General features: G+C 40.1%; 1 protein-coding gene across 3 annotated transcripts in view; it reads left to right on the top strand.

Moving 5' to 3' along the window:
- PDZRN3 (PDZ domain containing ring finger 3) overlaps positions 1-24,713 on the top strand; it is a 231,254-nt gene that overhangs the window by 186,768 nt on the left and 19,773 nt on the right. For all 3 annotated transcript variants that reach the window (XM_063114649.1, XM_063114651.1, XM_063114652.1), the window contains one exon: positions 23,753-24,000. In XM_063114649.1, the coding sequence (XP_062970719.1) occupies positions 23,753-24,000 (248 nt within the window). The remainder of the gene's footprint in view (positions 1-23,752; positions 24,001-24,713) is intronic.

Below are 24,713 nucleotides of genomic sequence, written 5' to 3'. Positions count from 1 at the left end.
ATACCCAGGTCCTGCCACATAACCAGTAACCATTCAGGACATGTTTACCAGATTAACTTCTAAATGAGAAATGTTTCAAGTGGGTCCCTCTTTGGTCTAGAAAGGTTTTTAGCAATGACAAATGAGTCCATGTCCCAGGTCTCTAATGGCCTCCATAGATACAGCTGGATATTGCCATGAGGCAGGTGGTACAGGGTCACAGGGGAGAAGACAGCCTCTCTCTGCATTCCCGTCACCCGCCTGCCATGGCAGGCAGAAAGAAACATATGGAACAGTGAAAAAACGCAGCTTTAATAAATGAGTTCTCTTGTGTTTCCATTAATAATGCAGGGAGAGGTCATAGTTAAAGGGGGCGTGGGGGTAAAGACAAAAGAATATAGTCAACAGCTCTGGGTAAAGGCACACCAGAGCCAAGCTAACCCTCCAAGAGCACACCAGAGCCAAGCTGACCAGTGTGGGTTTGAGGAGGGAACATAGCATTTACTCTGAAGCCTACACAGCCAGTTTATACCTTCATTTAGGTAACAGGTGTCATGATGTTGGTGAAATGAAGTCAGACCATGCTGCTGAATGGCAAGGGCTGGCCTGAGAAATGTCAGAAATGAATTTGTCCTACTTTGAGCTGCTTTCCTACTTGTTCACCAAGAGACATTGGTGAATTCTGGACCATCTACTGGTTGCCAGCCTAGCAGGATAAAATTTTTTTGCAAATACATTGATTATACACATCAGCTTGTGATGAAGAACTAGCTGAGGTAGTGCAGAAGCGAAAGAAAGTTACTGGCACCAGTGTTCAATTGTGTCGCACACTGGTCTCTATCGAGTCGCAGTAGAGACCAAGGACAGCTTTTCTGACTGTAGATGAGTTTCCAGAAGTTTCTTCTAAGTCATTAGCTCTCATAGTATGGTACTGGACCAGCAGCATCACTAGCACCTGGGAACCTCTTATAGATACAGATTCTTGGCCCCTTCCCCAGACCTACTAAACCAGACTCCCTGGGGGTGGGACCCAGCAATCTATTTTTGTGAGTTTGGTACACGTTCATGTTTGGGAGCCTCCATTCTACATTAAACCAAAAATACTAGAAGAGGGAGGACTCTTAGGTTACCTAAGCTTTCTGACAGATTTTCTTAAGTCTTTGCTGGATGAGTAAGCAGCAAAGAAGTTGTATCGTGAACACTTACATGCAGATCAAAAATTTAACCATCTGTTGGTTAATACCAAAAAAAAAAAAATTATTTTGCTTGAGCACTTTTTTCAAGTAGATTTTCTGCAATATCTACTTTACAAATGGAAAACCAAAGGTTATTTAAGTTTTGTTGTAAGAAAAAAATATATATATATATTTGTATGTGTATGTATATGTGTGTATGCATAGGCATGTGTGTGTGTATATCACCATTGTCTGTCTCCATATCATCCCAGTCTCCAAAATTATCCTGTGTCCTCCTAAGCTGCACACAGTCCTGCTCCTACAAACACTCCCTTCCCACTAGTAAACAACGAAGTAATCTGATTAATTTCCAGTAATGTGAATGATGATGGGCAGAATTCTCCTGCCAGAAGAGAATGTATTTTTAGGAAGGACCTTGTTACCCAAATGAATCCCGATTTGCAAAATTCTGGGGGAAATAAGTGTGTCATTCTGGTGATAGCTGTACAGCTCATCATCTTTCTGGTGATGAGCTATCACCATAATGACAGAGCACGATTCCCACAACCCACTTCTGGGGGGCTTTCAGGTTACAGTCTAACTGTATCTGTCAAACAACATCATTGACCAATCTTTAATAATTCTCTTAGTATACATTTCTAGAAGTAGGTTTGTTGTGTCAGAGGATGAACATTTTTAGAAGTCTTAATAGGTATGGCCAGATTGCTCTCCATGAGTCTCTGTGTGTAATACCCACAGGGTATGAGTGCCCACCCCACCCCCCGACCCCAACAGTCACTGCACATGAAGAATATTCTCTCACTTTTTTTTTTTTTCCTTTTTGCCTATTTGATGTTCAGCTTGTTTAGGTAATAGATTGGTAGAGAATGTAATCTCATTTTTAACTTGCATTCTTATGTCAGTGTCAAAGTACAAGAAATTCTTCTAGAGCATTGGTTCTCAAACTTGAACTTGCATCACAATGACCTAGAGGGCTTGTTAAAGTACTGAATGCTGCACCCCACCCCTAGATTTTAGATGCTACTGGTCTGGGGACCATCCTTTAAGAACCACAGCTCTAGGAGACAGATAGATATAGATTGGTGGATGGGTGAGTACAAGGATGGCAGGAGGGAGGGGACATTCAGGGCATACGCCTCTTCAGTTTTACTAATGCCAAATTGTTTTCATCACCATGGTAGAGAAGTTCCTGTCACTTCACATCCCCACCAACACTTGGTACTGTCTGAATTCTTAATTTTTCCGGTACAGTGAAGTGGGATCTCAGTGTGGTTTAAATTTGCTTTGCCCTGATTATGAACGAATTTGAGTATTTTATTTTTTTCACATGTATATTGGCCATTTTTGAGTCTCTTTTTTGTGTGTGAAGTGCCTGCTCAAGCTTTTGCCCATTTTTCTCTTGGATTTTTCACCTTTTTCTCTTGGTTTGTAGGATTTTTAAAAACATAATCTGGATACCAATCCCTCCCATATAAGTGTTGCAAACATCTTCTTCCAGTGTGTGGCTTGTCTCTGCATTCTGTTTATGATGCCTTCTGTTTATGATGCCTTCCAGTGAGCCAAATTCCCTGGCTTCATATAGCCAAGATGTCTCTCTTTTCTTATGGTTTGTTGTTTGACTCTTTGTTAGGAAATGTGTTTCCTACCTGAAAGTCATAAAGATAGTTTTCTATGTTTTCTTCCAAAAGTTTTATAAAAGTTTTGTCTTTCACAGTTGTTTTTCATATATGGTGTAATACGGATACCTAACTTCATGTTTTATATAGATGGATTTTCCAGTACCTCTTATAGAAAAGCCCATCTCTTCCTTATTAAGGGGAAATGCCAGTTTCCTTATGCAGTTGGGGTCATTTCTGGCCTTTCTGTTTTGTTCCATTGGTCCGTGTATTCTCCCTGCACCAATATTGCATTTAGAATGGCTATTATATCGTGCTATAGTTAGGCAATAATTCTTGATACCACAGAGCAGGTCCCTCCCCAGCTCCATCTCATTGTTTTCTTGGCGCTCTGCCCATTCATGGGCATTTGATGTTCAGTTTGTCAAGGTGACATATTGGTAGCACTCTTTCTCAAAGTGGCTGGTGGGTTTACAGGTGTTCATTGTAATTCTGTGCATATATCTCAGAAATGTTTTAACATATTCAATATGTATTAAAACAAAAATATTAAGAGGACACTTAAGATAGGATATCTTATGAAAAGCCTCCCCTTACCACCCCAAATTTCAAAGGAAAGTAATCAGAAGTAGTAATCTGCAGTAAGGAGGGGGTTGGCTAGCTATAAAGATCTTTAAAAAGTATAAAATATTGCTTTATTTTTTTCTTAATATAAAGCATTCTTTCTCTGTAAAACAATTCTCTCAAACATTTGTTGTAAAAGAAGACATCTGTAAGACTACAGATAGAACTAGTGTTCTTATAAACATATTTCCTAAGTTTACATGTTTCTTTTTTTTTTATTGAAACATAATTGTACATATCTGTGGGGTACAGAGGTGAAATCAATACCTGTGTACAATGTGTGATGATCAAATCAGGATAATTAGCATATTCAAAAGTTTGTCTTTTTTTTTTTGAACAAATAACACATGAACCAAATAATGCAGACAAATGCTTACTATTCATAGCATCAAACCAACGAAAACAGAGTTAATTTGTCAGACATCTGGGAGAACAACAGTTTTCTCCCAGTATGTTAAGCAATTTACCATCACACAGACATATTCCTGTTTTGCCATACATGACAATTAATTATCCCCCCCCAAAAGTGTCAGTGGTTGTGGCACATAACATTAGAAGTGACATGCATTTTAATAAAAGAAAATTCCAAAAAGTATGAGCCAATTTTCCTTGATCAAGCAGCTGTTTTCTATTTTGGGAGTCTCAAAAATGTAGAGAGAAATTACAATATTTCAGTTGGCATCAGGAGATAAAAAGCAGCAGATACTCCCCCCACCCTCCCTGAATTACAATGGTATTTTACATCTTGGATTATGCTCCTTTTTACCTAGTTAGGAAATGACTGGCATGAATAACTTGTGATGCATGAACTACACATTTCATATGCCAGCTACTACACATTGCACCTAACTGCAGACATCCGTGTGTATTTGGAATAATTCCTTAACAAGAGATACCTCCATTTCCCTTGGCTTGACATTTTCTCCTTTTTATTTTTCCCTTTGGCAACTTTCTAAATCTATGATTTGTAGTGTTGGGGGAAGGATCTGTAAACTTTACAGGATTTAGAGTTTGAGTTGTTTAGCATGTCTGTCTAATCTCTCGCTCCCTAATTAAATTAACTTGGAACTTTTTGCTCAAGTTCCTCCATGGATTAGAACCTGAGAGAAAGTGGGGCTGTTCCCCAAAGAGTAAAGGGAGGGAGGCAACTACGAAGGAGAAATTAATGCAAAGAGTCAGTGCATCCTTGTCTCGAAACAAAACACTGTACCCCACAAATATGTACAAGTAAATATTAAAATTTAAAAAATAATAATAACAAAAATAGTCAACACGTCCTTTTTGTCAATTGGCCATGAGGTTTCAGAACCAACTCTACTCCATATCCAACCATGGTTGAGAAATATTCAGAGGAAGGAAGAAAAGTTTCAGCATTGTATTATTTATCAGTGAAGGCCCAAGATTAATATTTCCAATGATCTGTTATCCTCATAACTCTGATAAATAGCTTTTGAGTGTTATTTTCCATGCACGTGCTTTATATACATAAGTTATATACAGACTTTCGTGTAATTCTCACACAACCCCTTAAAGTATAGGTGCTATTATTATTTCCATTTAACAGATGAGAAAACTGGGAGTTTAGAGAAATGACTACCTTGCCTGGGGTCACGGAGCTGGTAAGTGACAGAGACAGGATCATAACACAGGACTGTCTGACTAAACCACAGAACTGACCACAGGCAGGTTCTTTCACTTATTCCTTCAACACATGTTAGTGTGTGCCTCCCTCCAGTGGGCTGGCATTGTGCAGTACAGTGGAAAGTGCCCGCCCTCAAGGGGCTTACACTCTAGGAAGAGATGGGGACAGAAATTAAATATTACACTATTGAGCATATAATTACAATGTGAGGTAAGGGCTCCAAAGGAATGTGGTTCCACTACCAAAATGTCATAGCAGGACCTGATCAAGAAACTGTGCTCAGTTTTCTCTTCTGTAAAAGGGAGGTAATTTTGTGGCTTTAGAGGTTAAATGAGGTATCAGTGTGATACCTTGCTCAAGTGGAAAGTCCTCTTACTGTTTTGTTAAAGCAGGAGAGAGACTCCATTTGCAAGTTCTACTAATCTAGAATCATCTGATTGTCCTCAGGGCAGCATGTACTGAGTGCCTACCTTGTTCTTCAGCCATGTGTAGAGGGAGAGGCTGAAAACAGTCACTTGCTCATGACCCCCTTTCCCTCAGAGTCTCACTTGTGAAAGGGGAAGACTTGGTTTCTTCTCTTTGCTGTGCCATTGAGTGACTATGGATAGGTCTCTGAGCCTCTCTGAACCTTAGACTCTTCCTTGGAAGCAGAGGAATACAAGCTGTTGCTCCCAGGGTGTTGGGAGTGTCCAAGCAAGTTCTAATGTGTATCTAGAACCTGTATGGCATGGCATTAGCTCTAAATTCTGGTTTATATTGTCAAATGAGCCAAACAAGGCTCTGAGGACCGAAGGAGAAAGCCAGCATTTCCACAGGAGGTGGGGGCAAGCCAGGCTTCCAAAACTGGGTCAAATAGGGTCATCATTATGGGTTGAAGGTTTCTGAGGGGACAGGTAAAATGATGGGAAGAGATCCAGAAAGGCCAACTTATGTGAACATACTTAGTCATTTCTTTTAAAAGGACAGTGGAAAACAGGGCTTTCAGGAGAAGTATGTAAGGCCAAGTCTTCTTAAAAATATGTGAAGGTGGAAATATTCAGTACATTTGGAGAAAGTATTCAAATTCAGTCATTTGTTCAACACGTTATTTATTGAACAACTGTAGTGTGCCCAGGAAGGACAACCACTGGCGATAATGCAGTCATTGCAGAACTAACCAGGTTGTGGTCCCCCTGGGGCTTTCCACCCAGAGATGGAGAGATGTCCACTGAGTTATCATAGATGAAAAAGCACTGGTGGCCAGCACTGTGGGTGGCCAGTGCCAAGCACTAGGGACACAAAACGGTGGCTGGCACCCAGTCGTGGTGGCCAGGCTGGGCTCCCAGAGCCATCTGACTACAGAACAGTTGGCGTCAGTCAGGCAGAGGCTACAGGGCAGGAGCTGTCATGGGTTGCTAGGAAAGGTGTTTCCTTAATAATACTTTAATGTGCATGTGTCTCCTGTGCTGTCTGGTATCCAGACAGAGCTTTGTTTCCAGGGGTCTATCTCAAGTTTGACACATTCTCCTCTCACTAAAGCATATGAAAACACTTACGAAAGTATAACAACACCATGTAGTGGGTGGTACATGCCTCTACAATGTATATTTAAAAGAAGAAATGTTTTGGAAAGGCATTAAAAATGTTAACCACATCCCCTCCAAACTAAAAAGCTAATGAAGGGAACATATGTTTTCCCATCACAAATTTTGAAAAATATATATTTAAAGTTATATGTTCATATAAACAAAAGGTAGCCTATGTCCCACCCAGATGTAGTTTGTATGCAAAGCCTAGATAGCAGTTAGGACTTGTGTATGGTCAGAAATTGCCTCTGGACGCACTCAGCGGATGGCACCACTGCAAAACACGTTTCTCAGTGAGCTCATCCGGAAGGCACGATGGAATGAGGTCAAAGAAGAGCTTAGAGAGCTTCCTACTCTGTTTCAAACTCAACTAAGAAAAGACTTAAAGGAAAAATCCCTGACCCAAACAAAAGCAGGGAGAAAACTGACTGTTGCCTAAAGCAACTAAAGAAAAGCGCTGCGTTCTCCAGGACTGTTTGCTGCTATTCAGTGTGGTAGGGACACATATTTTTGCTGCCAGAAATCTCATTTCTTTTTCTCAGACCCACACACTGTTTTGCTGAAACAAAGCTGCAAGCCGAGTGCATTTCCACCCAGCTGAGCACACTTGCTCACTGTACTGAAGCATCAGAACTGTGAATGTCACCCCCGTCATCTCCTCCTTTCTGATAACTTTACTCTTTTTTCTGCCTTACATTTGACAGAATCAGAATCATGTACACATACTCCTCTCTTTCTCTCTGGAAAACCCCTAAGTTTCCTAATATTCTAATTGCATGATCAAGTAATTTGATTGGTTCGTTAATTCCTTCCCAGATGATTTGCTCCTGGTTGGCTTCTAGCAAATTCTATTCACGTCTAATAAATCATCTTAGAAAATGCTGCAGGTTTTTCTTTGTCATAGGGATTGAGTCCACATGCTAACTCCTGTGTCCCTGTGAATAGCTTTATTCTTCTTCTCACAAAAGCAAGCCCTTTAGCTTCATTATGAAACCTCTAACAATTCGACAACAGAGGAAAGATTTCAGGATTGTGCTTTGGCCAGGCCAACCCCCTGTGTTATTCCAATGATTGCTCCGCTAGAATATATCCAAGGTTATTTTGTCATCAAAACAAACTTTCTCCAGGAGATCATAGACAAGGTGTCCATTTCTTCTTTGTCCCCTGATGGACCTGAGAGTCAAAAAGACAATCTGAAGGACCCACTACCCTGATGTGATGTTACCATGTGACCAAAGCTAAGAACAAGACTATGAAGTCAGGAAGTTTTAACTGAGTATCCACGGGATGGGAAAGGATTTGGGGCCCAGGTCCTGCTTCTGGGATGTTGACAGGATTGTGGGGGCAGAGGGTTGTGGAATCATGTCTAAAAATGCTATAGAGCATTCATAAGTGGCCGGGAGTAGGGTAATCTGAAATACAGGAGATCCTTAGGTACTCTCTCGTGAGGTTCCTCCTACATTAAAAATCATCATCATGTAGAGTAATCCTCCAATTTACAGATGAGGAGACTGAGACCCAGAAAGCATCAGTGGTTTCTTTAGACAGGAGAAGAATATTTTTTATCATTTGTTTCCCATAATTTATCAGTTGGCACATACATATTATATTTTTCACTTCTGTTCAGTTAAACACACATTATCACAAGCCTCTTATATGCCAGCTGTTCTGTGTGGCTAAAATATGGAATTATTCCATCATTCTTATTCTCTAGAATTTAATCACAAAAAAGCAAGGATCAATTATTATAATGTGGTCATATTTTAAAGCCGTTCAGTGCCTGTGAAGTCAAGTGGGCGAGTCATTTTATTTCCTATTTTGCAGGTGATAAATATCCTAGCATGTCGTCATTATTCTTCTTGGGCCACTTGTAAATCACATTTATAAATCTTTATGAAAGAACTACAAACCTAAGTTTATTTTTGATTCATAAAAGTTCTAAATCTTTCCAGTTTCTGTGTCTTTCACCGTAGATGTCTCCAGTGTCACTTACTCCCACTCATTTTCCTTGGTTCTTCTTGTAAAGCCAATATTTCCAGAATTCTGTGTTAATTTCTCACAGTGACCATTAAGTAATTGCACATTTCAGTAGAGATAACTTAGATCGAATTTATATATCCAATTGATAAAAATTGTCTCTGATTGCGAGGAAGGGTCTCAGCAAACTACGAATACTTTGCAATTCAGTGAAGATACATCCAGATTCATTATTGTATGTAAGCACTTCTAAATGGAATATTCATACATATTACAGATGAAATGTATGCTGGTACGATGGCGACTTTTCTTTTAGAACTTTTTTCAAATTTAGAAATATATCAATACAGCAGAAAAGAGGCAAATATTTTCTCCTCTAACTTAAATTTCCCCAAGTTAAGCAATAATTGGCAATTAAAAATATAGAATTTTGTCAAGGGTCAGGACAAAAGCTAAATTAGTTTTTGTGCTTTAATTTTGTATGTCAACTAGATAGGCAATGAAATGGTATCCCCACTACCACGCACGTTCGTACAGCATCACTCTCCAAAATGATTCTATTGCCATAAGTCAACAGAGTAAAATATGGACCACTGCCCCCCACTCTGGGACCTTGAGCATTAAGTGCTGCCTGCTAACTGAAGACATTATTTCTGCAGTTTTCCTCATGGGGAGAAGGGAAATGAATATTATGAAAATTGTCATAATGAAAATTACCACATCATAATACCACTTCGAACTGTTGATATGACTGAGGTCAAGATCAAAGCTGAAAATCAAGGAAGATTGCACATGGATATGGTTTGGATTTTTTTTTTTTTTTTTTGGGTCCTTTTTGTGACCGGTAAGGGGAACATAACCCTTGGCTTGGTGTCGCCCGCACCATGCTCAGCCAGCCAGTGAGCGCACCGGCCAGTCCTATGTAGGATCCGAACCTGCAGTGGGAGCGCTGCTGCACTCCCAGCACCGCACTCTCCCGAGTGCGCCACAGGGTCAGCCCTGGATTTTTTTAATACAATTCTGCAACAACAACGTGGGACAGTTCATGCGAAGAACAAAGAATTTTAGGAGCAAGTGGGCGGAGCTACCCTCATTGAGGCTGAGCAGTGTATGTCCCAGTTCACAGAGAGAGTTGTTGCAATGCACGATTTGTGGCTTTTCTAACCAATCAGCAGAATAAATCATTCTTCCTTCTACAAGCTAACCTCATAGGGGTGGAGATGTATGATTCCAGGGTATCAGGAAGCAGAGTTTCCAGCAATAAATAGTACCGTAGGTCAGGCAAGAACAGCAGGTAGGGTCACAGTGTCCTTAACATCCACATGTACTTGTGAGGGAAGCCTCCAAAAGGAAAGTGACTTAGGATCTAAAGACCTGGACAGAGAACTTGTGGTCACGAAGTAGTCTAGTAGCAGAACAGCGAAAATTCTCAAGTCCTTGTTTCTTTCAAGGTTTTGACATTTGGTATTTGGATATGTTTTGTCTTAATATTCTCACCTCAAACAAGGATTTTATCTTAGCAAAGAATGCTGTATTTGGAGTGAAGAGGCCAAGTTCAAGCTCCTCACACTGCTGTTGAATAGGTAATAACCCTTAGGCAAGCCACGTGCTCTCTGGAGCCTCGGCTTCCTGTGAAAATGGAATATTGCACGTGGTGGTTGTGAGGGCTCCACTTCCTAAACAGGCCATACCATGTCATCCTAGTCTCTTCCAATCCATTCTTCACACGGGAGCCAATGCCATGACTGTATGTCTAAGACATGAACCTGAACCCACATCCTCTTAGTCTGTTGATTCTCTATCCTCCTATCAAATCATCTCAAAATCATAGTCTTTTTAAGGATTTTTTGGTGGTAAATGTACTAGAAATCTACTCTCGGCAAATTTCCAGTATACAATGCAGTTTTATTAACTATAGTTATTAAAAAACAGAAAAAAAAAGAAAGGTAACTATAAAAAGAAAGGTAAAGGTAATGGATGTTAACTTGCCAGACTGTAGTAATCACTTCATTTTATATATGTACATCAAAACATGTTGTGTACCTTAAATATATACAATAAAAAAAAATTTTAAATCGAAGTCCTGTCTATCGCTTCTGAGGGTCAGCATGGTCTACCCCTGTCTACACCTCAGTTTCAACACATAACAGTCTGCACTTCACCCATCCTGACCCTCCTGTGCACCAGCAGCCCCTCATATGCACCAGGTTTCCTCCTGCTGCAGGACCTTTGCACATGGTTTTCCCTTTGTCTAGAAAACCATCTCCTCTCTTCCTCTCCACTTTAACCCTGCCTATCCTTCATATCTGTCTGTGCTCAACATCTCTTCCTCAGCAGAGCTCCCTCTGACCAACAGTAGAGGGATGATTAGCATTCGTCTCCTTCATCAGACTCTCAATTTTCTGGGTGCAGTTCCCATGTCAGGTTCTGCTCACCACTGTGTTGGCAACCCCAGGCAGGTACTGACACACAGACATTCTCAACAGCTGTTAGACCAATAAGCAAATGAATGAGCGATTGAGTGTAAAGAGCTTAAGCATAGTCATGGTACACAGAAAATACTCAGAAGTGTGTTAGACATTATTACTCATTCAAAGAAGCAAAAGGTATGATTCCTGTCATCAAGTAGCTTTAATCCTTGGGGTATATTTCAAATTTCAGTTGTACTTTTTAGTTTTTCACTGGTACAGAAATTTTTTAAATTCTATTTAGAAAATTGGAGGTATTTGAGAAAATCTATCATAATTCATTTAGAATGTTGATTATGGACAAGCCAACTTATGATTACTATTACAGAAAAACAAAAGAAAAAAATACCCTGTAATTTCATTCAGTAGTAGTTTTATTTTCATACTGGCACCAGGTTCTTTTTAACTGAGTGGTGGGGGTTTTTTCGTTTTGGGGTTTTTTTAATAAGTTTTTTTTTTAATCTCTAAGACCACGGTTTAATATTTATAGAATTTTCTTCAAGGATCCTAATCACAGTCATTTTAATGAAAGTTTTAGCACATGGTCTGTAAATCACAAGTTGAACTAGTTGGCTATGCTGGAGCCAAAATTAGTTTTGATCTAAAGTGATACATATCATAATTGTTTCTCTGGATAGAAAACAAACAAAAAAGAACAAAAAAGATGCCAAACCACTGTTTAGTTTACACTAAAATTTTGAAGCACAAATCCACAATAGCCAGGAAATTCTGTCAGTGTTAACTTTGATTTTTTTCCTGGCATTCATTAGTTTGTTACCTAACCCTGGAAATTTCATAATCTTGTTAAGAGGAACAAATAAAGTAGAGGACATTAAATCCAATAAGCATTTTTCCAAATTTGTTCTCTTGGTCCTCCTTTTCTTTATGATTCAAGGGCTTCAAAAAACTGTGTGATGTTGCTTGTTTTCTTACTGCTCAGGGCTTTCTGTTTTAACAAATGACTGACATTACTTTTGTCTGAACGGTGCTACCTTCACAAAGTGCCTGTAGGACGTCTGTAGGACAAAAACATTGAAATTTGATGAGACAACTAAATAAGAAAAGAATTGACAGAAGAAAATAGATTTCCCTCTCATTTCAGCTTCTCTGCAATTAAGTAGGAATGAGTAGTAAATATCCAAAACTAGTGTTTTCTGCACTCTGCTCATTAAACATTATGCCATTACCAAGGTGACTTCCTGGGAAACATCAGTTGACTTGGCCAACTGGCTTCACATAGCAAAGCTCAGGCATGCGCACCACAGCACGTACAGTGACCACACTCCTTTGGCGAGGGTCTTTGTTCTTCTCACTTCAGTCTAGGGCCCACCTCTCCCTCTTGTTGATGACTGGTATTTTTTATTCCACCCTCATGTCTTTGGGTCAGTGTCATCACCTGTTAACACCTAACCTTCCTTTTGCTTCAGGGCTTGGGTCAGGCAAGAGCACTACCAGCTATGCAGCTCAGTAGTTAGAACACACACTGTAAAGTCAGGAAGACCTGGTTCAAATCCCATCTCTTCCTTCATAAGCTGTACAACTTTGAGGAAGCTACTTAGCCTCTTGGGCTTTTAATTCCTCACCTGTAAAATGGAGATAATACTACTTACCTCACCACTGACCTTGTTATTGTGAAGATGGGGCAAAATCAGGCAGGCAAAGCATTTAGCCCAGTGTCTTACACAGAACAAAATACCCAGTACATGGAGCTCAGAATGTTACATCCTTGAGGTGGACCCCAGGATCCAGAAAAGGCCCTCTCTCACAGACATGAGAGTAACATAAAATGCTTCTCATAGGTTTTCTTTTGTGATTTATCTGGAGTATGGTGTTTACTGACATGTGGCAGCTGGAATTTTTAGGAGCGCAAATCTGAGCTAATATGTCCTGTAAAAGGTAAAACTTGTCCACATTTATAGTTATAGCAACAGCTGACATTGAGCACTGTGCCAAGAGCTTTACTGTAATTACATCATTTAGTTGTTACCTGTAAGATATTTACTTAAATATTTCACATTTTCAGTTGAGGACACTGAGACACACGGAGGTGGACTAATTTACCCAAAATCACACATCTGGTAAATGGCAGAGCAAGGATTCAAACTCCATGTGTACCACCCCAGAACCCTAGTGAAACACTCTCACCCAGTGTTACTGAGCCTTGATCACCACCTTTTTTTTTTTTTTTTTTTTGCAAATGACATACTCAAAAAAGGACTTATATTCAGAATATGAAAGAAATAAAAACTCAAAATTAAGAAAACCTAGTTAAAAAGTGAACAAAACACTTGATCAGATACTTCAGCAAAGAGAATATAGGGATGGCAAATAAGAATATGAAAAGATGTTTAATTAACATCATTAGCTATTAGGGAAATGCAAATTTATGCCACTGCTCACCTATCAGAACGGCTAAAATTAAAGACACTGACAATACCAAGTGCTAGTGAGGATGTGGAACAACTGGAACTTTTTTTTTTTTTGGATTACAACTTAAATATATTAGGACTAGATTTTTGCATGGTGGGGAGTCTCAAATAGGATATTTCTAAATAGTTATATATCCTAGATCTTTTTTCTTTAAAAAGATGAACAAAATTTGCAAACCTTTATCTATACTGACCAAGAAAAAAAAAAAAAAGAGAAGACTGAAACTACCAAAATCAGAAATAAAGCAGGGGCATTATTACATTGTCATTCTCATTATGGTCTTTTTGTGGTGGTGAGATTTAGTTTCTTTCTCTTGTTCGTTTGCATTTTTGTTCTACTAGTGGGTTTTGTTCTTGTGTATTCATGGTAGTGGTTATCATTTTTCAGATTCCAGATTCAGGACTTCCTTGAGGATTTCTTGCAGGGCTGGTCGTGTGGTGGTGAACTCCTGTGGTTTTTGCTTGTCTGGAAAATACACTATTTTTCTCTCATTTCTGAAGGATGGACCTGCTGGATATAATATTCTTGGCTGGCAGATTTTTTCTTTTAGTATTTTAAATATATCATCCCATTTTCGCCTAGCCTTTAGAGTTTCTGTTGAAAAGTCTGCTGTTAGTCTGATAGGGGCTCCCTTATAGGTGACTTGATGCTTTTCTCTTGCTTTTTTTAAGAGTCTCTCTTTGTCTTTGAGCTTTGCCAGTTTGACTATAATGTGTCTTGGAGTGGATCTTTCTAGGTTGAATCTTTTTGGGGAATCTTTGAGCCTCCTGGGTCTGAAAGTCCATGTGTCTCCCTATACTTGGGAACTTTTCTGTTATTATTTTGTTGAATAGGTTTTCCATGCCTTTTCCTTTCTCCTCCCCTTCTGGAATACCCATGATTTGATTGATTGTGCACTTGAGGTTGTTGGTTGTCTCCTGGCTCTCTTAGATTTTATTTTTTGGAATTCTTTTTTCCTTTTCTTTGTCCACCAGGGTTATTTTGAAAAGACCATCTTCATGATCAGAAATTCTTTCTTCTGCTTGTTCTAGCCTGCTATTTAAGCTCTTGGTTGTATTTTTTATTTCACTCAGTGAATCTTTCAGTTCCATGAGTTCTGCTACATTCTTTTTTAAGGTATTAATCTCTTTGTAAATTTCCTCCTTCATTTTCTGGATTTTTTTCCTCATTTCATTATGTTGTCTAACTGAGTCTTCTTATATCTCAGTGAGTTTCCTTAAGATTGTTGCTTGAAATTCCTTTTCAGCCATATCAAGGCTTTCCTGATCTACAGAGTCCAGTATTTGAGAATTAATGTATTATTTTGGTGGTGTCATATTTTCCTGGGTTTTTGTATTTCTAGTATCTCTACATTGATGTCTGGCCATCTGGTAGAGCAGTTGCTTCTTCTGGTGACTCTCCTTATGTCAATGCAGTTGAGTGTCTGGCGGGCCACGTACATGGTGGCTGTGGCTACTGCTATGCTATCGAGCTGCTTTTGCAGCAGCGATAGCTGTGGCAGGCCACCCACATGAAAGTGGTATTTTCAGTGTGCTCTCTTGCCTACTTTCAGGTGGAGGGGGCTGCTGCCGTCAGCTCCTGCCTAGAACCCTGGGTATTCCTGTCTTCTTGATTACCTCTTTATCAGTACATGGCACATAGTGGATTCTCCAATAATTCTTCTAATCAGTAAGGATAATAAACAGCTAACATTCATTGAGCACTGAGGTATGAATCTACTTTCTATGCAGAGCCTAATTAATTTTAACACCCCAGTGAGTTAGGTCCTGCTGTTAACCCATAAGAAGACTAAGGCACCCAGAGGTTAATAATCTGCCCAAGATGTCATAGCACATACATGATCTGGCCTACATTTAAACTGAGGCAATAAGACTCCAGAGCTGAAGCTTTTGATCTTGACTGACGATGGACCCTCATCAGATGCAGAACTGCTGCTTACTATTGTGCATCTTCATGCAGTGTCCATTAGGATCTTCTCCTGATTTTGCAACTTAAATGACTATCGTGACATAAAATATAAAACATCATTAAACACTCTTTTCATCAGTCTTTTAAATTCTGAGTGACAACAGTTCTGTTGATGGAGGAATCTTCCTACACCTCTTTTTCTCTGAGGCTTCAGGGTAGAAATTTCAGTTTAGCCACACCTCTAGAATTTGAGGAAAATAGGTAACAAATTGAAATTTGTATGAGATATTTATGAGACCAATATGGAGTTTACACCAGGGAGATGGAAACAACATTATAAAATAGTTTTCATAAGGCTCTGGGTGTGATGCTTGCAAACACCTAACCATGCCTTCCTCCTTGAATTTGTGACTGTATTTGCTTTTTACAGTAGGAGATAATGCCAGTGGATCATTAGATGCAATAAAACTGACATGTAAAAAGAAGCACCTCATCTTCTATATTCTGAACTTAGCATGCATCTCCCAGTTCAAGGTGAAAGCCAATGGCACCTTGAGTAGAATGCCTGCAGATGCACAAACGCTCTCTGTGCCTCTGTTTTCATCTGCAAAATGGTAACTGTAGTTATAGTTTCCTCGTGAGGATTACATGAGTAAATGTAAAGTGTTTAGAATAGTATCTGGCATAGAGGAAGTGCTGCACCACTGTGGGTTTTACTATGACTGAAGCATCAGAAACTCCAGCATTTTACTTCAAGCATTCTGGCCACTCATTAGACAACAGGTGAGCAGCTGATAGGTACTTTCATAACTATTCAGCCTGGAAGTACTCAGTAGACACCTTTTTGAAACCCTTTTGGTGTAGTGATAAGGTAGCTGAGGCACCCAACAGCTTCTTCCATGTGTCCAGGGCTCAAATGCAAGTGAATGTCTAAAGGCCAGATCATCAAGTGCTTCTACCACACTGGACCTCTGACCTGGTGACTGCTAGAAGTGGGACTGGCAGCCCTTCCAGCACTTCAGCATGAGTCAAAAGAAGGCGCCCCCTCCTCTGGGTGGACACAGCCTCTCACCCACCACCCCAGTCACCTCCTTGCCTGAGCACTTTGCTCACAGCTCAGCCTACAGACCCCCAAGCAGTGGCCCTGCAGAGAAGTTCTCAAATTAGACATCTGGACAGACACAGAGTCAGTTATCCACGAAAGAGAAAGAAGCCATTTTGCATTTTCTGATTTTCTGTGAGGTCTATGCATTTGGTAGTTCTTTTTTCTCTATAGTGGGGAGAAGAGGAGTTGTCTTTTTTCACTTAAGGTGACTCCACCTTGTCACCCGCAGTATGGAACTCAGAGTTGGCAGGAGAGCTTGGCCAGAGCCACCCTGTTCTTTTACAAACACTCCAAGACCTTTTTGGACCTCATTTCTTCCTTTCTCCACAAAGCAGAGGATACTTTCCTTCATACCATTTTGATCATATCAAGAAATTGTTTAGTATGAATTTAAGATCAAAAATGCTTCTCACTAAATGGGTCTGTATTTTTTTTTACTGGAGAAGACACTCAAGTTCCAAGGAAGAACTCTGGAGACATAGAAGATGGGGCGATTTGGCTGTAGAAATACCAGTACCTTGTTCCCAAGTACTCACCACTGGGCTTTTCTGTAATATGTTGAGCTGCTGCTTTAAATTATCACCTTTAAGATGATGTAAAAATGTGTGCGTTAATTTTAAGATGCACACGGGTTCAAATAAACTGTAGTTTAATGGACATTTGGATGCCATCACTCTGAATGAGATTTCATGGTGATGATGTCAAGGCTTCCAGAAGGTAATAAGCAATATGTGGATTAAGGTGGGATTGGTATCTGAGAATAATGAGTAAGGAAAGGATCTTGCAATTGTAGAAATACCAAACCTAGGGAAATAATGTCAGGATGTGTTTAGAAATTACAGTGGACAAACTCCATTGAAGTCTCTATTAGAACCCAAATGTACCCATACAGATTTAAATTTTTACTAAATAGGAAGTGAAACTTATGTAAGTATAGTCTGTTTCTACATATATATATCTGAAGCGAAGTACTTTTCCATAGAAACACATTAATTTGAACATCATTTATTCATTAAGACTCATATTCTTTCTTAACTGGCATATTACCTACATTTTAGATAAGTTGCCTTCCCTTCATCAAGCCTTAGGGCAGACTATAAATGTGAAATAAATTAAGACAGGAGTTTCCTGAATGTAAAAAGATTTTTTTATCCAACCTAAATCAGAGCTTTAAACCTTTTACTTTTCAGAATGTAGTTTATTATCCTCTATTGCTTCCAGTGGAATCTAAGTTTTAATTAGTTTGAAAACATAGATGTGATCTTTTACAGAATGAAATCACTGCCCCTGTATTTAATTAAATGAACCCCATAAAAGTTGGATTTTAGCCAGGGGCATAATTTATAGTAGGCTGAATTTAAAATTGCATTAGCACTTTATACTTGGGTCATTTGCACGTGTAATAGAAATATAGGTGATGGTAATAGGCTGATCCTCAGAAACCAAATGTCTCCCCATAAATAGATATTTATTTTTTAATTTGGAGAGAGTATGGTCTGTCTGTTCTAAATACTACATTTTAAAATATCCTGAACTGCTTCCAATTAAGTTGTACAAAACTTTCAAAGCTGTCTGGACTCCTGTGTTTTGAGAGGCAATACTGTATGAGAGTAGTTTAACCAGTAGTATTTCCAGGCAGACAGTGAAAGTCAAGTCTCTGGGTTACCGGCCCAGGTAGCATTCCCGCATGTGTAGTCTCTGAGAGCAGTCTGGCCACCTCTGCCAACTCAGATGTTTTTTTGGTAAAATGCCACCTGTAACACATTCATCTGACCATTTCTTAAGAGGTTTAAGTGTGCTGTGGCCTCATTTTCCCCCAGAAAGTCTTCCAGTGGCTTCTCATTAGCCAAGAAGGGAAATTAGTCTCACTAAATAACCTCAGTAAATACTTGCTGAGTGAGCGAATGACTAAAAGATATACAGATGGATTGTCAATGAAATTTATCCACGAATGGAAAACCCACCAGCTTTGTGTTAGTTCTAGGGACCTACTATGGACAAGACAGCCACAAGTACCTCCTACAGAGACCAGCAGCAATGTTATCCGGGCTTAAATGGAACCAGGAAGGCATCATTGTCTGTCTTGTCTTGGGAGACCTTACGCTAACAGACCTCTTTCAGGTCCCTTAGTGTCATGTCATATTTGCAGCAGTGATGTTTGCCTTGAGACTGACTGATTGGATTTTCGCTATAATTGCACCTAAGTCCCAGGGAACCAGCCAGATCCTTAGGTGAATAACTTATTAGGTGAATAACTTAAGCATTTAATTTATAATAAAGTTTGCAATCAGCATTTCTTGTTCCAAAACATTCCATTTACTTGGTTTTAGAGCTGCATAAAATGTTTTAAAGGCAATCTGCTCAATTGGGCGATTTAATGATATTGAATTTGACCGGTCAAACGTCACTGGATGAGCATCCCGTCTATAATCACAGCCATCATCACCGCTGTTTTGTGTAATGTAGATGCAGTGCTAATCCTAAGAATAAAGGTTGTCATTCTCGGTTGGCTGATGGCGTGCACCGGAGTCATCACCTCGCTAAGTCTCTCAGTGATGTGATTCCAAGATGACAGTGTAATAAGTGTTATGTGCACAAGGTAATTCAAAACAAATTTGGCTGCAAAATGGATCATCTAGGATAGTAAACTCCCATCATCTTTTAAGCGAATGTAATGATCCTTAAAATACCTTGTCAAGAAGCTCATGTGGCAGGGGTCAAGTCCTGTAAAATTTATCTGTTGCACCCCCTCACTCCCCAAGGATCCCAACTCAAGGACTGAAAATATTATTGTGTATATTGGTAGCTCAGGAACACAAGATGGACAAAGAGCTTCCTGTGAAATAAAGAAGCCTTTCATTATACAAATGTCTCTTAAAACCACCTTACCAGGCTAGATTTTGCTTCTTTGATTTATAGATTGTTTTCTCCGGGGAAATGTGACTATTCTGCTATAGGATCCCCATTAACACTGGTATCTTAGTAAGTATTTATTATTTGCATGTTAGGCCCTGTAAGTAGATTATCTCATTTCCACTTTATAATAATCCTAAGAAGCGTGACACTACAATTATATTTATTTTGCAGATGAGGAAACAGACTCAGAACAGTTAAATTGCCCAAAGCCAGCTGCCAGGATTCCAACCTAGCCTGGGCCCAAAGTTGCCTTCCCTGCACACTCCATCTCTGAGCTGTGAGGGAGGACAGGTCACCTGGCATCTGGAGGGGCTTATCTGAACTGTTTGATTGGAAACTGCATGGCACTGGGCTACTGAAATTGATCCCTCAGGCACAACTATCACAAATGCTCTTCTGTGGAATCCAGCCATAAGCAGAAGTGACATGCTTGTGTGGGGTGAAAGGGCATTTCTCAGATACCATCAAGTTCCAGGCCTCTCTTGGGGTTGCCACTGCTCTTTTCTCTGTAGCCTGAGCAGTAGAGAAGTTGTAGGTATTGTTGCATCGGTGCCTTTTAATAATACCCGAAGTCAGACAGATACAGAAGTCTTCCTGCTTTTTGTAATTGAGTGCCTAAGGACACAGGGGCACTCTTTGCCCCTGGGAATCTGCTTAGCTTGTCCTTCATGTATCATGTTCTAGGTACCATTGAAACATTTACTCAGTGCCGCTAGCATTGATTTATAAAATCTATCCAGGTAAAGCAATAGCTGCCATCACTTTTCTGTAAAAACGAGCTGATTAAGACGCATACCTAATCAGAGCAACATTTTCATTCCTTCTTCTGTGCAGAGAGGAGAATGTCTGTAGGAACAAATGAGAATACATTCATGCTTAATTTTATAGTATGTCTATGTGATATTTATACCTGTTAGGATATTTGGGGTTGTACGTAGTTAAAATCCAAGCCAAATGGCCTAAAGTATGACGAATGTATTATCAAATATGACAAGAAGTTTGGTGATAAGAGGTTCTAAGCTTGGTTAGTTCACTTGCTCAAAGATGTCATCAGAAACCCCAATTCTCCCATTTTTGTGCTGTACCATCCTCAGTATGTTAATTTGGCCAAGGCCGGTTCCTCACATGGTCCCAAGATGCTGCCACAAGTCCAAGAAACATGTGCAGATGATTTCCCAGAGGCAGAAACCCCTACTTCAAGTCCGATTTTAAGGATGAACAAGACCTTAAAGCTCCCTAGCAGATCTGCCCTCCTATCCTGTCAGCCAGAGTTATATTGCATTCCCATGCCTTAACCCATCACCAGGCAACAGGAACGAGACTGCCATGGTAGGCCAAAGCTGATCAGAATCCACCCCGCAAGTCCCTGCAGTGGGAGGGATCTCTGATCTAGTGGGAAGGAAACAAAGTGATAGTTCTCTTGGCAGCGAGGAAGCAGTGATATAAGGAGGGGCACTCGCTGACCACCCCCTGACATTGCCTGCTGTGGCATTTGCAAGATCTCATTGTGTGTGCAGAAAGGAAGGACTTACAAATTCCTTTTTAGACACAACTGGAGGGCTCCTGGGGTCTGTTTCCCCTCCCTCTATTCATGTAGCTTAGTGTTTCTCTAAAAGAGAACAAGTTGAAGAGGAAAAAGATACCATAGTGAGAAAATCCCATGTTCATTCTTTTAGCAAAAGGCCTGATATTTATACATAAACAGAGAAAACACAGATTTGATATATCTTGCAGGACCCAGTCAGAGATCTGAATTGTGAGTTCATTGTGGGTAAAACTAACTTTGGAACAAGCCATGCCCAGTGAATGCCAAAGACAGAAAACCATGTGACCAGATGGCATTGGCCACACCCACCTCTCCTGTGGGTGCTGTACATTCCACTAAGTTACTCCCAGGAACAAGTTTACTACTGCGTTTTAAATCCCTGTGTTAACTGACTCATGGTGCCACACATTAGTGGAAAATAAGGCTCATATTGTTCTGCCCCAGCAGGAACTTCACAGTTCTCCAGGGTGTTTTCCATTCCCCCACTCCATTCCCACCCAGCCCAAGCCCTCAGCAGTCTAAGGCTCTAAGCAGGGATGAAGTCACGAAAGTCAACTAGTTTGGAAAGCTAGAAGGCATTGTGTTTTTTTATTCTTTTCTACAAGAAGACAGTTGTGCTAAAAACTGCTGTTCCCAGTCCTCCAGAATGGGGGATTTAAAAGTTCAGTGGTTCAGACTTTCCCTTATGGACTGGTGCACTTGAGTCACTTTGGGACCCAGAGTTCCTGTTCTGCCCCAAACCCTCATGATGTAAGTAAATTACTTAAGTGGATTGAATCCAAGTCATTAATGACCTCCACTGGCATGATTCATTAGTGTTTCATTACGAGGAAAGAATCCGACATCTATTCCTTAACCCAACAGTTGATTACATGGCACTCCAACCTGAGAGTTGTTGTCCCTGTAGGGCTGGAGTGAAAGGGTTTAGGGCAAAAAAAACAAACAGAAAAAGTTGTATAATCAATACTCATGTTCTGCTTGGACAAAGAGAAGCCAAAGTGCTCTACCTCAGAGGATGGACCTAATTGTCAGCACACTTTGAAGTACAAGATACGAAGGGGAAAAACCGTGTATGCCAGACAGAAAAGGCTGTGGTTCAATGTTCATTTTGACATTTATAAACAAATGCTAAGCACATGCATATTGAAAGAATGGAATATTAACCTAAGAGGTTTAAACTCAGGAACGCCTATGTTAAGTGACTTGAATGAGGCAGTGTTCTCCACAGAAGATTGGAGAAACTGAGGAACTTCTGCAGCAATATATTCTGTGGAATATGATTCTTATACCATCATTTTATATTTGATTTTAAAAGGCTACCAACCACTTGGGGGGTGATATTGAAATGTTTCAGAACCTCATAAGTTACATGCAGTCCAATCATAAGACGTTACCGAACTGTCTGCACATAAAATAACTACCTGAACGAAATTCCTTCGTTTTATGAGGGAGAAGATAAATTAAACAGTTGGACTTCCATGTTACTTGGAATGACTTCATTTTTTAGAAATGAGATTCTGGGGCCGAGCCCGTGGCGCACTCGGTAGAGTGCTGCGCTGGGAGCGCGGCGACGCTCCCGCCACGGGTTCGGATCCTATATAGGAATGACCGGTGCACTCACTGGCTGAGTGCCGGTCACGAAAAAACGACAAAAAAAAAAAAAAGAAATGAGATTCTGGTTTCTATTTCATCTTGCATAAGCTGTTCTAAAGATAACTGTGTTGAGTTAGTTTTGATCGTACCATTGGAGAGAATCCTGGACACAGCATCCAGTGTTCTGACCCAGCATGAACTAGCAAGGTCATCTCATGTGGTTTATTTGAGGCTGCAGAGGAGGGAGATAAACATAATTTTGGTCCTGCGAACTTCACAGGACTATGATGAAGGAATTGTTGAGAGGTATCTTCATTTAAGTCATGCAGTAGACAGTAGACACTCAATAAGTACAGGCATCAGGGATGCAGCGGTAGCACTATACACAGTGGAAAACAAAACAGCAATTAAGCTAGCTGTTGTTTCTCCAAACACCAGCCATCTGAGTTTCTTTTCCATGATATTTGCCATGTCCACCTATAGCCTGTGCTATCATTTACATCATATTTTCAATGGACTTTTTAAAGAAAAGCAAACAAGTTCATTTTAAAAAGAAAACCCAGGGCCGGCCCCGTGGCGCACTCGGGTGAGTCCAGCGCTTGGGAGCGCAGCGGCGTTCCCGCCGCGGGTTCGGATCCTATATAGGAATGGCCGGTGCGCTCACTGGCTGAGTGCGGTTCGGGCGACACCAAGCCAAGGGTTGCGATCCCCTTACCGGTCACAAAAGGCCAAAAAAAAAAAAAAAGAAAAAAAAAAGAAAACCCATATAACTTCTATAGTATCACCTGACACAAACTGGAAAAATACACACCATTAAAACATAGCAATGTAATTAATTTCTAGTTAGCTATTATTGCCTGATAAAGGCTCTGAGCCTGAGGCTGGTCTTTTCTTTCACAGGCAAGATTAGCAAGTGATGAAATTGCATTAAAGACACTGCAGTAGGAAGCCAAGACTTCCCCGCTGTGAGATTTAGTGTTAACTGCCAGATCTGTGTGCCTCCAAACTCACCCCCTTCCCACCAGGCATTCTTCGGGAAACCTAAGCATAGAGAATTGAAGTTCTTGGATACCCCCATGTGCTTGTTTCTTTTAGCAGCTTACCCATGAAAGCAGTCAAGGCATGTGTCAATCTTTCCAGTTTTTGCTCAATTATAATCCTGTCCCACCCTAAATATTTTTCAACAGGTCAACGGCAAAGACTTATCCAGAGCGACCCATGACCAGGCTGTGGAAGCTTTCAAGACAGCCAAGGAGCCCATCGTGGTACAGGTGTTGAGGAGAACAGCAAGGACCAAAATGTTCACACCTCCGTCAGAGTCGCAGCTGGTGGACACAGGAACCCAAACTGACATCACCTTTGAACACATCATGGCCCTCACTAAGATGTCCTCTCCCAGCCCGCCCGTGCTCGATCCCTACCTCTTGCCGGAAGAGTAAGTTGTGACTGCCAATCACTAATGTGTTAAGTACGGTAAAGAAGGATGGTAACAATCCATGTGGTGAACAAAATTAATGTGTCTGATAATCCTCCTCCAAGTTGCCCGTGTTTAACTTTATTGTTTATAGAGGCAATAAATCGAATCCTGCTCAAAACCGCTCTGACATATTAATTACTTTATTATAACCCTGGAGCAGAGTTATTCAAATTATATTCTAAGAACAAAATTACTTACAAATGTTGTAAAAAGTTGTCTCAGAACAACATTTAATCACTGCAAATGGTAATTTGAAGATTTTGTAGTCATTACCAGAAGGGAAGCTGATTGTTCTCTTAAATAGACGACAAAGGTGTGAGTGTCAAGAGATCCTTGGAAGTTGTGCATTCTGCTTTCTCAGGTCCCATTTCAAACATGGATCCATGTAATAACCCACACCTGCCTCATATAAGTACTGCATATTCCAGTTAAATAACAGCTGTGATTCAATGCACTACATTAATTTCTTTACACATGAGCCTTCTCTCACCTATGCCAGAGACAGAATAGTTCAGAGCCTTTGAGTCAGACAAACCTGATGCTCACACTAATTTCTAACTGTGAAACGTGTAATTTTTACTTTTTTGGACTGTATTTTCCTATATTAAAATGGGGATAACAGTATCAATCTCATAAGATTGTTGAAGAATTAAATAATGTATGGAAAGTTC

Source organism: Cynocephalus volans, chromosome 11 (assembly GCF_027409185.1).
Source record: "Cynocephalus volans isolate mCynVol1 chromosome 11, mCynVol1.pri, whole genome shotgun sequence".
NCBI lineage: Eukaryota > Metazoa > Chordata > Mammalia > Dermoptera > Cynocephalidae > Cynocephalus > Cynocephalus volans.
Note: the sequence above shows the minus strand (reverse complement) of the source record. Positions and strands in the feature narration are given on the sequence as shown.